The sequence below is a fragment of the Mustela nivalis genome, assembly GCF_964662115.1.
Source record: "Mustela nivalis genome assembly, chromosome: 17".
NCBI classification, from domain to species: Eukaryota; Metazoa; Chordata; class Mammalia; order Carnivora; family Mustelidae; genus Mustela; species Mustela nivalis.
The window spans coordinates 38,331,335-38,349,814 of record NC_139036.1 but is presented as its reverse complement, the minus strand read 5'-3'; the positions used below and the strand labels follow the sequence as shown (position 1 = coordinate 38,349,814).

The 18,480-nt window shown below is 50.0% G+C and overlaps 1 protein-coding gene across 3 annotated transcripts in view; it reads left to right on the top strand.

The window, feature by feature from the left end:
- Positions 1–372: 372 nt before the first annotated feature.
- IGF2BP1 (insulin like growth factor 2 mRNA binding protein 1) overlaps positions 373–18,480 on the top strand; it is a 48,985-nt gene continuing 30,877 nt past the window's right edge. Inside the window, exons 1-2 of one of the 3 annotated variants that reach the window (XM_082704766.1) lie at positions 373–867; positions 2,087–2,147. In XM_082704766.1, the coding sequence (XP_082560892.1) occupies positions 693–867; positions 2,087–2,147 (236 nt within the window). In that variant the 5' untranslated portion in view covers positions 373–692. Of the gene's footprint in view, positions 868–1,488; positions 1,631–2,086; positions 2,148–18,480 lie in introns of those variants that run through there. The other 2 variants (XM_082704765.1, XM_082704767.1) reach the window with 2 other exon arrangements.

Genomic DNA, 18,480 nt, shown 5'->3' with positions numbered 1-18,480 from the left:
AGAGGTGGGAGATTCTGGGCCCGACCACCCTCCCCCAGCCGGGGCTGGGGTAGGGGGATGGGTGGGGGCGGGGCGCCTCCCTAGGGGCCAGGTTCTTGCCAAGGGGGAGGGGGCAAGGAGAGCTTCGGGAACGCATCCCCCCCACCGCGCTGTCCCCCCCCCCGCCCCCGGGGGTGAGTTGAATGTCTTTCCCCCCAACACCCCCAAGGCTGGGGACTGGTGGGCTTGGCCGGGCCGGAGGGCCGATGGGCCCAGAGGCGTCGGGGGTCTTCCCGAGCAGGGTGGGTGGGGGCTTTCACCACGTGGCTTCGCCTTTTTTTTTTTTTTTTTTTCCGCTCCATTTTTTTTCAAGTCGATTTTATTTAGAGGCGGCGCCAGGGCGGCCGCGGAGAAACGTGACACACCAGCCCGCTCGGAGGGGTTTCGGACAGAAGGGAAGGAGCCGCGCCGCGTCGTCCGCCTCCCAGCGCGCCGCGGGCACTTCTCCCGGGCCTCCCCGAACTCTCCCGCGACCTCTGCGCGCCCTCAGGCCGCCCTCCCCGCCGCGGGCTCCGGACAACTTCAGGGGTGGGGTGCGAAGAAAGTTTGCGGCTGCTGCCTCCGGCCTCCCGCCTCTCGGCCTAGGAGGCTCGCCGCCCGCGCCCGCCCGCTCGGCCTTGCCAGGGACCGCGTCCCGCCCCGAGACCGCCACCATGAACAAGCTGTACATCGGCAACCTCAACGAGAGCGTGACCCCCGCGGACTTGGAGAAAGTGTTTGCGGAGCACAAGATCTCCTACAGCGGCCAGTTCTTGGTCAAATCCGGCTATGCCTTCGTGGACTGCCCCGACGAGCACTGGGCGATGAAGGCCATCGAAACTTTCTCCGGTAAGAGTGCACCCACCCCCCGGAAAAGCCACAACGAAATCCCCGAACAACGGAGACCCACTCCTCTTCTCTCCTTGCCCGCCAACTCGTCGCGCTCCGGCCTGCGGGGCTTTTGGCCTCGGCATCGACCCTCGGCCCACCTCCTTCGACGCCCCCTCCGTCCCTCCCCCGCCCCCACTCGTCCCTCGCGCGGAAATATCCCGGATCCCCTCACCCCTTCCTCCCAGCCCCAGAGCAGAAGCTGGAGGCTTTAGTAAGGTCGCCCCTACCCCCCACCGACGGGGCGGGGGCCCCATTGGCAGTGTGTGTGTGGGTCCCCACTCAGACGGCCCCCCGTCTGGGGCCTTATTTCCACGCCCGCCCCTCCCTATCCGAGGCTGGACCCCCTCTTCCTGGGACCCCCCGCCCCCCAGCGCCAGCACCCCCGGCTCCCCTTCCTCCGCCCTAGGCCTTTCCTGGCGGGGAAGAGGTCCCCCCGCTCCGTCCCCGATGTCCCGGGTGCCCAGGGGGAACTGCAGCCTTCGGGCAGGGCTGGAGAGGAAGGGGGTCCCGCCTCCCGCCCAGGGCCTGGGCTTGAGCCATTTTGATTTGAAAGTGGGGCGTGAGCGGGGTGGCGCGGCGGCGGCGGCGGCGCCGGGTCGCCATGCTGCTTCCCGAGACGCCCAGGCTGGGCCGAGAGGCGCGCGCCGCGGCCGCCGGGGACCCTCCCCGCGGGGCCCGGCTCCGCTCCCCCAGGGCCTCTGCTCGCCACCGGCCCCGACAGGTGAGCGCCCCGCCGCCCCGAGCCCTGCTCTGCGGCTCGGCAGAAAACTAAAGTTTCATCTTGCACCCCTCCCCCGCAACACACTTTGGGAGCAACGGGGAGCCCTTTCTCTCCCGGCCCCAGCTCCCCACCTCTGGGAGCCGAGTAGGCAGCCCATACACCAGACGCTCTGGTCGCCCCATTCCCAGATCGGGCTCCCGGAGCGATCCACTACACCACTACCCTCAGTGAGAGAACGGAACAAAACGAAAATTAACAAAACACAATAACGAATTTATAGATTCCACCATTCCCAGAGCGACCGTTTCGCGTCTGGCCACGGAACCCACTGCCTGGATTCCTAGGCAGATCTCCGATCCCAGTAACTCCTGAATTGCCCTCTTCGCCCTTTTCCTACCCCACACTCGTTCCAGTTCTTACATTGCCTCTTTCTTTTCTTTTTTTTTTAATCTTTAGGGAAAGTCGAATTGCAAGGAAAACGCCTAGAGATTGAACACTCGGTCCCCAAAAAACAAAGGTAGGAAAGGGCTCTTTGAGAAGGGAGGCAACCTGAGGGCGCTTAGAGGCTGTGTGAAGGGGTCCATAGTGTCTCCAGTGGAAGAAACCCATTACTGGCCTTCCCACCCCCAACTCCGGATGTTGGGGGCAGGGAGGGAAGATTGGCTAAGATCTTGTAATGGGTGGTTTACAGCTTGTAAAAAATAAGCTGGGGCTGGGGTGGGCTGAGAGATGGTATTTGGAGAAGGAAAAGGGAAAAATCAATAGAAGAGAAACCTTGTGGAGTTTGTTCAAGGTGTGTGTGGGGCCGTTTTTGTGGGGAAGCTATAAAATCTTTGAAGAGTTCCAACTCCTGGACATTTCTACAACTTCTAGCAGGGCTCCTTTTCTCCCCCCACCCATTCTTTAGCATAATTCTTAAGTGGATTGGGGGGGAGGTGTCCCCTTCGACTTCCTTGGGGAAGTGGAATGAGTTCCTGTCTCCAAAAGAATTCCCTTAGGGTTGTGCTTTATGGATATTTCTGCAACAGGCAAGGGCATTCCCCCCCCCCCCCCCCAGATCCCTACCTCTAGTCCCGTACATTACAGTTTTCCCTTCCCAACTGGATTTTGCAAAGAATATGCTTTGGCTGTGCTATCCTTTCCAGCACCCCCCCCCCCAACCCTCACTCCTTCGGTCCATTGTTACAAGGGGACCATCTGGGGTGAGAGCTTTGTGTTCAGGCTGTGAGCTGGGGCTCTTTGGAGGGTCTAGAACTCCCTGGATGAATAGTGAGAGAGAGAGAGAGAGAGAAAGTGTGTGTGTGTGTCCCAATACCTTTCTATTCTTAATTAAGCAAAGTGGGGTACCTCTATCATGTTATCCCCAAATTTGATTTATGGTGGATTTCAGATCTTTCATTGATCTCTGGTTGGGAAGTATAGGGGCAGAGCCTTTCTGCTTTCTCAAATCTGACTTGAACCATATTGACAGTGTAGAATTTTCCCTCCTGTTGCAGCCCCCAGGAACTCTTTGATCTTCTTGTTCCTCCCTCCCCTCCCTAGGTGTGTTCTCCCCCTCATCTCAACTGGAAACTTGCTGCATTTAGAATAATCCTGGCCTTTTCTGGGTAGGAAGGTGGAGGTTTAGCCTGTGAAGTTTTAACTATAAGTTTATTTTGTTGAGCCTGTGAAGTTTTAACTATAAAGTTTAAATGAGATAAAAATCTGTTCAGTGGGTTCAGCTTAAGATATTTTAAGTAACTGAGAACTATTGTATCTATAGATGATCAATATGGCTTGTAACTATGTTTATAGAGGCTGTGATTTAACGTCAAGTACTTCAAATACTCTTATTGGAAAGTCAATTAGAGTTAGGAGTAAAGAGGCAATAAAATCGGAGGGAAGAAAAAAAGTCTTATTTATTATTTGGAAACATTTCCTGGAGATGGGACTCCGTGAAACATACTGAAACCAGTAGATTTATTGAGGAGATTGTGGATATTTGAACTGAAAGCTGAGTGTTTAAAACATGTTGCTGAGAAATGTCCAGAATAACTGGAATTCTGACATCTGTGGGGGTTTTTTTTTCCCCCTTTTGCTCTTATGGATGGTTTAAATTTTAAAGGGAATGAAGTGAAAGCAAGAGAAATAGCAAAATGTGATGAAATGGGACCCAAAACATTTATATTTTAATTTCCATGGTGTTCTGTATTTATGGATCTTTCCCCCTAAGCCATCTGCTTGCTTTCAAGTCATTTTCAGGCTCCTTCTTGTTCCCTCCAAAATGCATTACTTAGGGCGCTTTTGAGTTGGGAAGGGGGTGGGATATGTGAGAAGAGGGGGGTACAAAATCTTCCTTTCCACATCCATATTAAATTCCACCTTTTATGTGCGCTCCCCCTCCCTAAAATTTTTTTGAGTACACTGAGTCAGTTGTGTGTGTGTGGGGGGGTGGTTAAGAAGGCACTTCATTTTTCTAGACTGAATCAATTTTTGAAGTTTTAGGATTTAAAAAAAGAGTTTGTTTTCATGAAGTAAGTTTGCTCTATCATTTTGTGTTCTTTGAAGGAAGCATTTTGTGGTATGTGTTTTTAGTCTGTCTGAAAACTATTTTTTCACTTGGTTTGTTACTGGCTTTTTCAATCTCATGGATGTATAGAACAGGAACTAGTTAATTAACTATGACTGATATATTTTGAGCAAAATGAACAACTGTGCATATGTATTTTGTATATATATACCCTTGTTTTCACTGTTTAAAAAAATAGAAAAGAAGTAACTTATTGATACACTCAGTTCCACATGAGTTATGACTTTAAACATTTCTAAGAGATTCATAAAAATCTAACAACCTAAGTGTTCCTGTTTTTTGTTTGTTTGTATTTTAGAGGGGGGAGGCAAACAAAAGGTAATATTAACAGTGGTTACCTTGGCATCCTCTGATTTTGAAGTATTCATTTATTTTGTTCTAACTTTGTATCTCTTTGATATAATTTGTACCTTTTTAAGAATCCAAGAGACTGAGCATTATGCATTTAAGCTGAAAACATTAATTTGAAATTTTAAAAGGTATGATACTAAATTTCTCCCACCTTCCCAAACCCTCTCTTAGACAGTGTTGGAATTTGGGCCAGCATTTTGGCTTTTTATTGAGAACTTAACATATATTCACTGTCAATATTAGGACAATGGAGAAAAGCCAAAAGCGTTCTTTAAAACAGTTGTGGAAGGGGTTTGTACTTGTGTTTTATTTTGAGAGGCATAAGAGTAGTTAAGGTAAGGGGGGGGTCCCATTTTAGACTTGTTTATCTTAAGAATTGACTTGCTTTTTAAAGGAATTAAACTTTTGTTTCATTTGCCACTGTGTGCACCTTTTTCTAGAGGAATGTGACCTAAAGATAGCATACCTACTGTCAACTGCTGTCATCAAAGTAAAAGGTGTTGCTGTTAAGAAAAAAATGCAAGAGATGTACTGCATTTCTGTGCATGAAATGTGTTTGACTTAAAAGACTGATTTTCTTAGGCAGGTTAATGGTGGTTCTTTTCTCTAAGCTAACTTAAAATGAAGTGGACTAAACACTTTACCTTAAGTTTTCCAAGTATTAAAAAAAAAAAAAAATTGGTGTCAGAGCCATAGAAGAGTGAGAACTCTCCAAGTGCTTAAAGTTTATTCTGATTATACAGTTTTAATTTCCTAAAGTTAACAACTTTGAAAATCTGTGTGAAGGGATGTATTGTAAGTGGCAAAAATATTATTTTTAATTTTAAGTGATTTGCTCTGAAGTAATTGGATCACTAAATGTTTTCAAAACAAGCAAAAAGATTCTGCCTTCAGAAATGGACTTGTCTTTAATGAAAACTGTTCTTAGGGGCTGAAAATGAATTATAAGAAGGGGGGTTAAGAAGCAAGGGAATGTCTTAAAAATAAAACAACAAAGGAGTAAAAAATACTAGAGTGGGAGAATTTTTAGGCACTTTTTCTTTAGTGGTTGTAGTTGAAAGATACATCTGATCTGTAAAGTCAGTAAGAGTAAAGTAGAAACAGTTTAATGACACTTTGAGTAAAAGTTTTTGTATTAGGTTAGTTTTTTTTGCCTTTCAATAAAAAAAATAGTTGACTCTTATATTTTTCTGCACTGTTTGGAAGGAAGGTGGAAATCAGTTCACTCATCTTCATTTCCACCTAGAAAGTAGATCCTACAAATTCATAAATTTATGTTTTCTTCACTGCTAGCAAATCCCTTAACTTGTTTTCATTAAGTGCACAGTATTTCAAGATGCTTTCCTAAAGGACAATGGTATTTTGACATCCATTGGAAGAGTGGTAGGTTTCTAGAACCCTTTATTTTCTGACCCAAAGTAGAAAGAGGAAAATTTTACCCTAATGCTTTCTCAGATGGAAAACTTTGGGGGAGAGAAGGGGAAGAAATCTATCCATCACTAATTCATTCAAAGTATAATTAACTGTTCCAAATGTAAAGTTTTAATGGTACAGCTTTTGGTGGAAAAGGAGCAAAACATCATTATGTTTTAGAAATAAAATCCATGACATTAGTCTTTGGAAGAATGTTGATTCAAGGGTTCTGAAGCTTCTAATCTTTTAAAATTACCTTAATGTATGTCATTTGAATCTATTTTATGGGTTTGGCTACTTTTAAGGCTTATTTTTTTTAAGGGTTTTGTCTAAACTTCAGTGTGTAATAGCGAGTTGAGACCACTGAGATAGGCGAGTAAATATACGACTTTAAAATATTTTTTAAGATTTCAGATCTGGTTTAGTTGAGTGAAAGGGGGAAGACCAGCAAGTGCTGTGTGAGACTTGGGGATGTTTTTGCTGAAGATAGACATTGGTTATCTCTCTGTTGGTGGTGACGGCAGTGGTGGTGGTGTTGTCATTAGAGTAAATGTATGAACCAAAGGCGTTTGAAGAACAGACATTTTGCCAGCTGTTAGGGTTTGAATTCCGTCTTGTTCGCTCTCCATCCTCTTGAAAGATTCTTAAAATGTAGCTTTTAATGCCTTCCAGAAAGTGCAGCTTAGAATTTGGGATGGGAGTGTTAGGGAGAGAAAAGAGGAGGAAAAAAGCAGCAGGGGAGACGGGAGAGATCAGACGAGTTAGTCCAGGGTTGGAAATTCCAGACGGGGGAGAATAGAGAGAGATGGGGGTTGGGGTGGAATTCCCGCTTCCCTTTTAAAGAGAAGCGGCTGGAGGCGCACTGCGACCCGCGCGGGAGAGGGTCGCAGACAGCAGCTTTGGAAGACGGGTGGGAGACTGGGCGTAGGGCAAGGCTCCTGCTGCTGTCGGAGTTGCCCGCCTTGCCTTCCCCTTTTCAAAAAGCAGAGAAAGTTCGCGGCGACCCTGGAGGCGCTTCCTGCAGAGCCCTCGCCCGCCCGGCCGCCCTGCCCCTTCCCGGCCCGCTGTGGCCCCTCGCGGCCCCGCAGTCTCCGCCGGCTCCGCGCGCGCCCCCGCGCCCCTCGGGCCGCCCTCCCCGCCCCCCCCCGCAGGGCTGCCTTTCTCCGGGTCCCCGAGACCCCCGGCCGCGGCGCGCGGACAGACAGCCTCGCCCCCGTCCCGGTCCCGAGAGCCCCAGATTCCCGACCTCGCCCAGGGACCCCCAGATTCCCGACCTCGCCCACGTGGAGCGTTCCCCAGCTGCGAGCGCAGCCCCCTTGCAGCGCCCCGGCTGCCTAAAGACCTTTGCATTCGAAGGCTAAAGCTAAAGGAAAATGGAGGTGGCATAGTGATCGCCCTCTCTCTCCCAGGATCCGAGGCCCCTTGGCAACGGGGCACAGAGCTGCAAGAGTTAACAGGGTCCAGTAATCTTTAGAGAATGGCCTCTCACCACGTCCCGAAGGCGGACTGAAACAATAACAGGGGGAATCATAGCCAGAGGTTCTGGGGTGGGTTTCATTCGTGTTTTAAAAGAGGCACAACAGGTCCTCCGGTGGGCCACTGACTGGGCTTGGAAGACTTTTCTCCGGGTCCCAGCCAGTGTTTCACTCCTAGTGAACATCAGATTTGCACACTAGATACACCTGTCCCGAGCACATTTCCTCTCCTCGCCCACACCTTTTAAGATGCCTGTCAAAACCAAAGAAAAGGTCTTAAAAAACGGGCACTGGAGAGAGTGCATGCTCTTTTAGTTACTGATAAAAGTTTGATAAGGTTAGCAAAAGATGGGGGGGGGGCATCTGTGATAAGCTGCCATTGCAGGGAACGCTCTGCAGGCAAGAAGCCGCTCAGCCCCCAGTGTGCTAACTCCATTCCCATAGAAGAGTGCAGATGTCCTCTCAAATTTTGTTCAGAGGGGACTGTGGGATTTCTTTCTTTCTTTCTTTTTTTTTTTTTTTTTTTTAGTGAGTGGGAGGGGTCATCCTGGTACAGAACAGGCTGAGCCAGCTTTGTAAGGCCTGTTTGCAGCTAGTAGGTTTGCAATAAATAGTGGAAGAATGAAGGCAGAACAGGCTGGAACAAGCTTTTACCCTAATCACAGACCACTGAAATACAATGTACGTGGATTACAGGAGAAAAGTGGGTCTGCACCTCATTTTAATACAGTTGGAGAAAACCTGATTGGAAAACACTGAAATGTGACAGTATACAGAACATTCCCCGCGGCTCCCCGCCGCCCCCACCGCCGCCCAGGAATGCAGTCCTATCACAGAAGTCCAGTCTTCAGGATTTGATGTTCCGGTTGTACGGCAGGGAGCACAGGGCATGGTGTGAAGCACTGGTAAACTGCTTTTAAATGAAATACAGAGCAAACCTGGCTGATGAGATGAATTTTTGACTGGTATGTCAAGGTGTTCGGAGGACCTTTCTAGACAAATGTGATGATCAGACAAGCGGCATTTTGGTGGCTAAAGGCACATGAGAGACCTGTCGGGATGGATGGATGTGGATTTTGCTCATAGTTTAGGGGAGGGGTGTGGAACCTCTGTTTTGAGATGAGACGGGAGAAGTGAAGGATCTCGTTCCCACGCCGTGTCTGTTCCGTGGATTCTCATCAGCCCTCTCGATAGTTCTGTAGGAAAAGAGGGTGAGGGAAACCTTCAGTTTTCATTCATTTTGAGTTAGTTTCAGTTGAAAAATTAGTCCTTCATCCAGATGTTTTGACCACTTGCGGTGGAAAATGTTAAGTCTGAGGGAAATTTGATTGGGTAGTTGAGTTGATTGGATGTAGTTAGAATCTCCAAGAGGAGAAATCAGGATTCAGGGAAAAACTGTTCCGTGTAAAGGTCGTTTGTGGGGTCTGAGTTCTTTGGCAGCAGGAACTGGGTGGACAGGAATCATTCTGAACTCCTGATGCTCAAGGAGAGAGGAAACCCCATGCGGTCAGGGTCTTCTGACCTACCCTCGATGCCTCCTCCTACCCTCTTCAGGACTATGCAGGAAGGGGCTCTCAGGATAGCTCAGTATTTAAAAATAAGAGCTTTGGAGCCAGGCAGTGACTGAACCTGTAGAAGTTAATCTTCTTGAGCCTCGATTTCTGTAACTGAACTGGTGTTATTACACATTAACTATTATTATTGCTATTATTTGTTGTAGATAGAGACCTCGCTGCCTCCTGTCTTTGGACTGCGGCAGCTTGGGGCATGTATCTAAGGCAGTAGGCAGGCCGTTGATCTGTCTGTGCTTCTGGCATGTGTATGACATGGAACAGTGATGGGCAGGCATACGGAAAGGGACTTATGTGTAGGGTCCTCGGGTAACCTGCATGCTGAAAGGAAGAGCCACCTTTTGGGAGAGGGAGATGAAGCTTACCAGGGCAGTGCCCCCAGATCCCTTGCGCTATGGACCCCATCCCGTCAGACAAGAGACTGCAAGCGTGCTGGAAAATGCTACTCCTTTTCCTCAGGGAGGAAGGGGCCATATACTTCATTGTCGCTGCCATGAACCCAGGCTAGAGGGGATTTCGTAATTGGGGGCTACTGTCAAAGGTGCATGTAGGGTAGGGACATTGGTGAGAGAGGAACCATCTTAATTCTGCAGATGAGGTTAAGTATGGTAAAGAATCGGGATGAAGGGGACTGTGAGTCCTTGCGGGTCAGAGGAAGGAAGAAATGAGAGCAGCTTCCCCCACCTGGTGGGAGATGGGCATGTTTGCCTTGATGTTCAGCTCTTGGTAAGCTCACAAAGAAGCCTTTCAGGAGTTGGGGCTCCCTGGATGCCCAGGAAGCGACTGCATACATTGTTCCTTTTCCTGTGCCCTTGTGGAGGGCACAGCCCCAGTGGCGTCACTTTCCCTGGCCCTCTGGACTGGAAAGAGAGCCCATCTGGCCGTCCACTTCTTTTCTTTGGGCCTCTCTGCTGAAAGGGTGTGCACACCCCCACTGGCACAGACCGATTGCCCCCTTCGAAATCTCAGTCTAGGGACTGCGGACTGAACCTTCTCTCCATGGGGTGGGGAGAGGAAAGGCTTCCAATCCGGATGTGGCTTTTGGCCATTTAACAGGCTTGTGACTTTAATCAGTTACTATAAAGGGTTTTACAATTAGTTTATGGGGAATGATGTGTGTTGCCTCTCTTCTGGAGTGGCATCTGGGATTGCTTGGGGCTCCTCAGCTTCCCATGAGGTATTCTGGAGATGAAGAGGACAAAATGAGGGGCGACAGGAACTAACGTGGGGGTTGGCGGGTGGAGTAAACTTGGTGAGGATGTCTGTTCCAGGCTAGAAATATTTATTCTCTACTTCCTCCTCCAGGTCTCTAAGTTTCTTGGGAGGAGAAGTCCGACTGTAATAGAGCAGTTGGCTTGGGCAGGATTTGGAGACGACCCTAAATTAAAGAGTAGAGATGCTTTTTCGTAGACCCGGCTGTTTGGTGGCTGCAGGCAGTGTGCTCTGAGCAGGGACTAGACAGAGGATGTTGGCTTGGAGGGGGGACAGCGGTGTTCAGAAGATCCTCCCTTGACTCCTTATGTCGAGTATCCGCAGCAGCAACTTTCTGTTGATGTAAAAGAAGGGAAAATGTGGCTCACTGGGGTTATTTTATCTAGAGGGTTTTCCTGCCTGTGGTCATTACCATTTGATTGAAAGCTGCTGCTGCTGGCTTTTTAGAATCCGGTAGAGGGATACCTGTCCAGAATAAGCCAGGGGCAGGCAGGTAGGATACGATGGCCTTCACAAACCTCCTAGGTCTCTGTGAGATAATCTTCCTTTCGCTTTCCTCCGCTTGTTCCTTGCTGACTATCTTGAATGAGTAGTTTGCTAAATTTAAACTTCTAACTAGAGGAAGAGTGGAGCCTGAGCCGAGACAGGCTCTCTTCAAAACATCCCATGGTCAGCAACTTTAGCATGTGTGTGAGTGGGGGGGGGACGTGGGGGGGGTTGACAGTCAGACATTAGCCATTTTTGCAGAGGGGGAGAGATTTTAAAAATAACATATTTACAACCAGTTTCCACGTAAGAAAATATTTAACAAGATGGGACAGATCGCTACAGTTGCTAGCATTTTGCTGTGAAGTTTGGTTATCTCTCCGAGTGTGTCCGCTCACTTAACGCACGTGGGCATTCATTCACCCCGTTGAACATGTCCCAGAGTCTACGGCCTCTGCCGGGGTCAGAAATACAATGAGAGACAAGGGAAAGGCTCGTCTTAGAGTGGAGATGGGAGGAAATACAACTTCTCGGTTCATTTTCCTCTAGGAGCTTTTAGATTTTTCACTTGCTCCTTAGTATTTTAAGAGAATTTTAAATTAAAAAAAGCCATTTGTTTATCTGTCTGCTTACTTATTCATAAGATTTTTATTTTTATTTTATTTTATTTTATTTTTTTAAAGATTTTATTTATTTATTTGACAGAGAGAAATCACAAGTAGATGGAGAGGCGGGCAGAGAGAGAGGGAAGCAGGCTCCCTGCTGAGCAGAGAGCCCGATATGGGACTCGATCCCAGGACCCTGAGATCATGACCCGAGCCGAAGGCAGCGGCTTAACCCACTGAGCCACCCAGGCGCCCCATGATTTTTAAATTTTTATATATATATATATTTTTGTTGTTGTTGTTGTTGTTGTTGTTGTTTTTTGTTTTTAAAGATTTTGTTTATTTGACAGAGAGAGACACTCAAGTAGGGAGAGAGATCACAAGCAGGCAGAGAGGCAGGCAGAGAGAGAGGGAGAAGCAGGCTCCCCGCCAAGGAGAGAGCCCGATGTGGGGCTCGATCCCAGGACCCTGGGATCATGACTTGGGCTGAAGGCAGAGGCTTAGACCACTGAGCCACCCAGGCGCCCCTCAATTTTTATATTTTAAAAAAGATTTTTATTTATTTATTTATTTGACAGACATAGATCACAAGTAGGCAGAGAGGCAGGCAGAGAGAGAGAGAGAGAGAAAGAGGGAGGGAAGCAGGCTCCCCGCTGAGCAGGGAGCCTGATGTGGGGCTCTATCCCAGGACCCCAGGACCCCAGGATCATGACCTGAGCTGAAGGCAGAGGCTTAACCCACTGAGCCACCCAGGCACCCCTATAAGTTCTTTTTTTTTTTTTTTTTAAGATTTTATTTATATTTCACAGAGATCACAAGTAGGCATAGAGAGAGGGGGAAGCAGGCTCCCTGCTGAGCAGAGAGCCTGCCATGGGGCTCAATCCCAGGACCCTAAGATCATGATCCAAGCTGAAGGCAGAGGCTTTAACCCACTGAGCCACCCAGGTGCCCCCCCATAAGATTTTATTTTTAAGTAATTGCTATGCCCAACCTGGGGCTCGAATGGAACCCCAAGGTAGAGCTGAGTGCTCTTCGCAGTGAGCCAGCCAGGCACCCCTAAGTTAAAAATTTTAAGGATTTTAAAATTTTAGTTAATCAACGAACTCTTAAATATCTAAATTTTACGTGGTGAGGCGTACATACCGTGACATTGACCGCCATAAGCGTGAAGCGCTCTGCTCCATTATGGAGAACATTCATGCTGTCACCCAGCCAGCACCTGCCTTCGTCTCTAGAAGTCTCTCCATCCTGCGGGACTGGAACTGTACCCAGTAAACTCCCCATCTCAAACCATTGCCAGTTTTGCTTTTTCCTCCATGGTGGTCACCTCTTCATCCTTCCATAAATATGGGAGTTTTTGCCTGACCCCTCTCTTGCCATTAACACTAATTATTTGCACGGCTGGGTCTTTTTCAGAGTGGGGGAGAGAGACAAGGGTTGAGAGAGGGAGCTGCACTAGAGAGGTGTGAGATAAAAATCTGTGCCCTTGGGCATTTTCACTTTAGATCCAGGAAGAGCTCTGTGGGACTGCAGAGGCCAAGAGACCATGTATTAAAATGGGAGGTACACAACCTCAGGGACTAAAATAGAGGAGGGAAGCTTTGAGGGAGTTAGCTAAGCTGTGTTTTGGAGGATAGGCAGACAAAATAGGGATGGATTAAGGAGAGCATGATGGATTGACAGGGAGAGATGTTCATCTAGAAGAGCAGGGTGGCATTGTAGTGAGACAGTCGGGCAGGTGGGGAGGATACCCCTGTTTATTTCCCTTATAGAGCATCGTCTTGGCTCCAGAGCTCTGTTGGAGGTGACTCAGGTCTAAAGATGGGCACTTACCGAGTATCTCATCTCATCTAAGCACTGTTGCCACAGTCCTCATAGAGAGTCTTGTGCAAGGGACTTCCTTCTGCAGAAGAAGCTGAAGCTGAGAGGGTCGAGAGACTTAGCCAGGGTCCTCACGTGACTCGGTGGTGGCGCTGGGATTCAAACCCACGCCTTTCCACTTCTAAGGCTGAGCTCTCTTCGGAGGTGGGAACAGGTGATTCTCTAACGTTCAAAGGAATTGAATCTTATCTTGAGCTTTTCTGGGGGGAGAGCGTAAGTAAGGTTAGCAAATAAAAACACGCCCAACATGAATTTCAACCTGTTCTGAGCCTCCTCCTTTCCCAGGTGTTTCATACCTGCTTTAGCATTTTATTTTCCTCACACTGTTGGGATTTTCAGGCAATTTTCAGTGGTTAAAAAAAAAACCCAGAAAATTCTCCTCTTTTCTGGGCAGCTAAGGTGGGAAATGGGGACGCTGCTTTTAGAACGAAAAAGACCTTACAGAGAGCTGAGTGAAATGGAGAAGGACTTGAGTGGGGTTAAAGTTTGGGTATCAGTCTCAGCTTGCTGTTTCCCCGATGGGTAAACTGTGGGATCCAGGGTCCCTATCTTTTCCTGGGCCTCATTTGCTCATCTGCAACATCCCCTTTTCCAGAAACCCCATGAAATGAGCTAAGTATTTTGAGCATTCTGGTAGGCACCAGGGCTACAGCCTTTGGCTGGTATCCCCCCACTCTGTTTGCGCCAACCCCATGAAACATGGGAGGCTGAGGGGAGGGGTGAGATGCTTCTCTCCCCCCCCCCCCTCCCAGCAGGAAGGGACAGAGAATTCACCTATGTTGCAAGCCTACAGAATCATAAGTCATAGCTTAGGTATGTTTTTGAGGATCAAGAACCCAGGTACCTTCTTCCCCCCACACCCCAAGCAGGAGGAGCAGGCAGGCTTCATGGTAGAGCCACGTTTGCTGGCCAGTGTCACCTTGGGTTAGTCACTTAACTTCTCTGAGCCAGTTTTTGTTTGTTTGTTTGTTTGTTTGTTTTGTTTGTTTTTTTGAACTGCAGAATGGAAATAAATATTCTCATTCTTTGACGATTCAGAGGCTCAAATCAACCTCTTGTTGCTGTTTTAGGTTCATGGAAGTTGGAGGTGTAAAGAACGACTTTGTAAACTCTAAAGCCCGTGCAAAATAAGATTATCATTAACTGATGACACCCCGAGAGGGCAGACAAAGAAGGTCCTTCTCACCCCCAGACTAATGCCCTACTGCGCATGGGGAGTGGAGAGGAGTCTTCGATTGTAACTTTTCTGAGGAGGCTCCCAGAACGCCCCGGGAAGAGGGTCTTTTTTTCTTCAGGCCCGGAAGGCCTTCGCGATCCGTGCCCCCAGCCCACTCCCGGGCCTCAGTTCCTGCCTTCTCAGTGGGAGGCCTCCCTGGCCCGGTCCTGCCTCCTCCCCGCAGCCCGGCCGAGGTCTCTAAGGAATGCCGCCTCCCGGGCCATTTTCTCCCCTCCAGCTTCTGCGGCCCCACTTCCAGCCCTCTCCTGGCCCCCTACCCCCAACCGGTTCCCACTTAAATGCTTGCAGGCCTGTTTGCAGGCGGGAAGCCCCCTCCCCCACAGGACCACCTCAGTCACAGCCCTGACCACAGGGAGGTCGGGTCTGGATTTACTAAAGGACCCCGGAGGGGGAGCCTGCCCCTCGCTGGCTGCCTGGCTCGCTCATGGGGTCGGGTTTCGGCCGGTGGCTCTGGAGAGAGAGACAAAGGGCAAAGTCCTGTCCCCACCCCCACCCGGCAGCCCGGGGGCGCTTCTCCCCTCCCCCTCTGGGCCCCGCGGGGGAGCCGAGGGCCCCCTGGGCCGGGCGGGACCGGCTCTCACCGAGCCGGGTACCGAGGGGGTTCTGGCGGCAGAACATTCTAGACTGCGGCGGGCGGTGGGGGGTGTGTGGGGGGCATCGGATGCCCCCTCTTTGAGCTCTGCCGACGCGGCCCACCCAGCGGCTGGGGTGGGAGGCCGCGTGCTCAGCTTTCCCTGGGCGAGGTGAGGGGCTGGGGGAAGGGGCCGCCCGCGTGGGGCGCAGGCCCGGCGACGCCAGCGCGGCCGCTCAGCTGCTCAGGCCTTCTCAATTGCCTGTTCATGAGGGCTCCCCTCCTCCCCCCAGCTGCTGCCAGCCCTCCCCCACCCTCAGCTGCTGCCGCCCTTCCCAGGCACCTCTTTCTCCTCCGTTGCCCTGCCTGCCCCTGCTTTGGCGGCCCTCCGGGGCAGGGCCTGCCACCCTGGGGCTCCTGGCGGGTCTGAGACCTTGCTGGCTGCACCATCTTGGAAGGTGCATGTGCAACTCCTGGCCGCCATCCCTGGGCTGGGGAAGAGAGACCTCCCATAAGGACATCTGTGCCTGCCTCAAGGCTGGGCACAACTCGGGATGGGTGTTCACGTTGGAGGAGAGTTGTTCTGATAACTGCCCACCCCAGTGGGAAGAGATAAACAGCAGCCTCCCCCAGCAGGTTTTGAGGAGGTTTAGCCTCATGCGGGAGGGACACAGCCAGCACTCCTTCCTACTGGTAGGATGATCAGTTATTGTTTTTAATGTACACTGGGATACCTTGGCGGCCCTTCACAGGGCCCTGCCCATTCCAACAATTATGCTAAGTCCCATAGGTGCATTTTCTCTGTGGGGAATGGAGTTGCTGAAGCCTGATTTCTCTTGAGGCTGGTCTAGTTTCCTTATCCTTGCTTCTGAGAGCTCCACAGTAAAATCCTGTCTTCAACTGGGCTCTCCAAGCTTGCCATTCCCTCTTGAGGGAGAGACTCAGCCTTTCTGTTTTTGAGGTGTGCCCACGATGTTTTCCACTGAGCACCAGTTCTGCCTTTCAGCCAGGTCTGTGGGTCCCAGAGGGCCAGACCTTTTGGTTCTCAACCTTTCTGGAGAAACGCTAACATCTCTATTGTTGGGGGGTGGGGGGGATGGTGGTGAGAGTTCAGCCAACATCTCTGAAGAGCTTTGGACAGGAATACTCTTTCTAGCCCCCTTCTGCCTTTTCCTCTCAGAGTATTATCCCCCTCCTCCACAAGTGAAGATGCTGGAAAGGCTTCTCACTGCCAGTCCGAGAAGGATGGCGAATAATGTCTGCAACGGTTCATTTCTGATCCCACACTGTTGCCGCCTCCACCGGGAAGGCTTGGCTGCTCATGCTGGGTCACCTTTTTATCACTTACTTGTCTCCACAAATTAGGTTTATTCTGAAGGCTTTTCCACACGTCCCCATACTCCGATTCTCCTTCCTCCCACTTCACCCTGCAGAGCTCCCATGGCCAGGTCCCACTCTGAGGAGCCACTCCGGTGAAAGCACAGGTTGAAGGAGAGAGCAAGGTGGAGTGAGGGAGAGACCGTCGGCCAACTTGAGATTTTTCTGGAAAGAGCTGCACTGTCTCAGAGCTTCTGTTTTGGCTTCCTCTCTGGCGCTGCCCAGATGGGCAAGGAAAAAAAAAAAAGCGTGGGCTGTCTTGTCAATCCGTTCATTTCTGAGATGAGTGAACAGAACGAAGTCTACATCGTCGAGGTTTGCTTGCACACACCGGTGAGAGCCGTCCTGCTCCATGTCCCACGTTCCCCCTCCTTGCCTCTCCCCAAACTTACAGGAAATCTTGCAAGAGTTGTTGGTGACTATCCTTTTAGGCTGCTAACAGTTCTGACAATCATCCAGCCGTATTATAGTCTAGTTAGCTCTTGTGTGAGTTCAACCCTGTGCCCAAATTAGAGCCGCATGCAGTAAAAGCCAGTTGGCGCGCACTTAGCCGTACAGAATATGGGCATTTTTCCTGCTGCTGACATCGGGGCTCTACAAGCTTCTGCTGTGTTAACGCTTCTTGTCAGAGGGAAAGCAGGGTTTGGTGGAGAGATGAGCATACACCGGCTTGGGAGGAAAACTGGGTTCTGGTTGTACGTTAGCGTTGTCAAGGCCCTTTTCCTCTTCTCGGAGCCCTGTGTTTCTCCAGCCCTTGGTCGAAGGTGACTGTTGGGAGACCTCTCAGGCTCGAGGGGCTTACCCCTTGCCAGCCTCAGTGTAGGAATCTGATTTCCTGCAACTGGAACTTGCTCGTGCTGGGTTCATGTGTGTGGGCGTGCACATGTGCCCACGTAGCCTTAGTCATGTAAGAAGCCGAGCGACCCCCCCCCCCACCTGCTTCCCTGCTTCTAGGTAGGCTGGGAGCGTATTAAATATGATACAAAGCCTTCCAAAGGTGTGTGTGTCAGGGGGGCGGTATATACTTCATTCCGGAGTCTTTCCTGGAGATTTGATTTTCCTTTCTGCTTGTCCCCAGCATTATTAGCACAGGAGTTTGAGCACACATGGGACAGTGCACGGGTGCTACATGCCTTTAAAAGACCATGTTCACGGGACCACAGATGTTTCGCAGCGGTGTCTCTGCCTTCCAGTTGCCCCTCCTAACACCCTAGCGTTCACCTGGGCGCTTGAGTCTGTGCTGCCTATTCCCGTACCTTTCTGTAGGTTCATGTTTTCCTTTCCAGCCCCTACCCTGCCCATCAGCCCACCCGACAGCCCGCCTGTCTGGCTGCCCTGCCTCTGGATCAGCCTGGCACAGAGCCCTGGGCATTGGGCCAGCTCCTCCTCCCCTCTCCGGCCCCGCCCCCTTTCTCAGCTCCTGCCATGCCCGGAGCGTGCCAGGTCCGCCCCCTTCGGAGGCTTCCCTGGACAGTTATTTTTTCATCCTTTCCACTCTAAGGGATAAGGAGGCAGGGTGGTGGGGGGGGGGGCAGGGTAGGATCAGTGGTACTCTTAGGGAAAAGGCTGATGTTGATACTTCAGGGCATGTTAGATGCGTGACTTCCAGCTGGAAAAAACTGGGAGGAAGGCCAGGCTCGGGAGGGTGCTTCTCCTCCATCAGCCGCGGGGGACTCTCTTGTTGAAGAGTCAACAGGATCACCCACTTGTAAAGGGATGCAGTGGACAGCCCCACTCTACCCCCCAGTTAACCTTGTCCAGTCCCTTCTCTCATCTCCAACCAAATGGGGTCCCCTACTGGACTGTCAGCTCCTTGAGAGGAGGAGGCACGCTTGTCTCCATCACTTTATGCTCTGCATTTTAGCACAGTGGGCAGTCCTGTCCAGTACGAGGACATCGACAGCTGCGTATGTAAGTTTCTTTTTTTTTCTTAGATTCTTTTTTTAAATTTTTGAAATTTCCTAATAGCCATGTCAGAAAAGAGGGAAAACAATGTAAAAGATTAATTCTAAAATTAACTGGGAAATTCAGAGCATTATTATTTTTTAAAAATTTTTTTGAAGATTTTATTTATTTATTTATTTATTTGACATAGAGAGAGA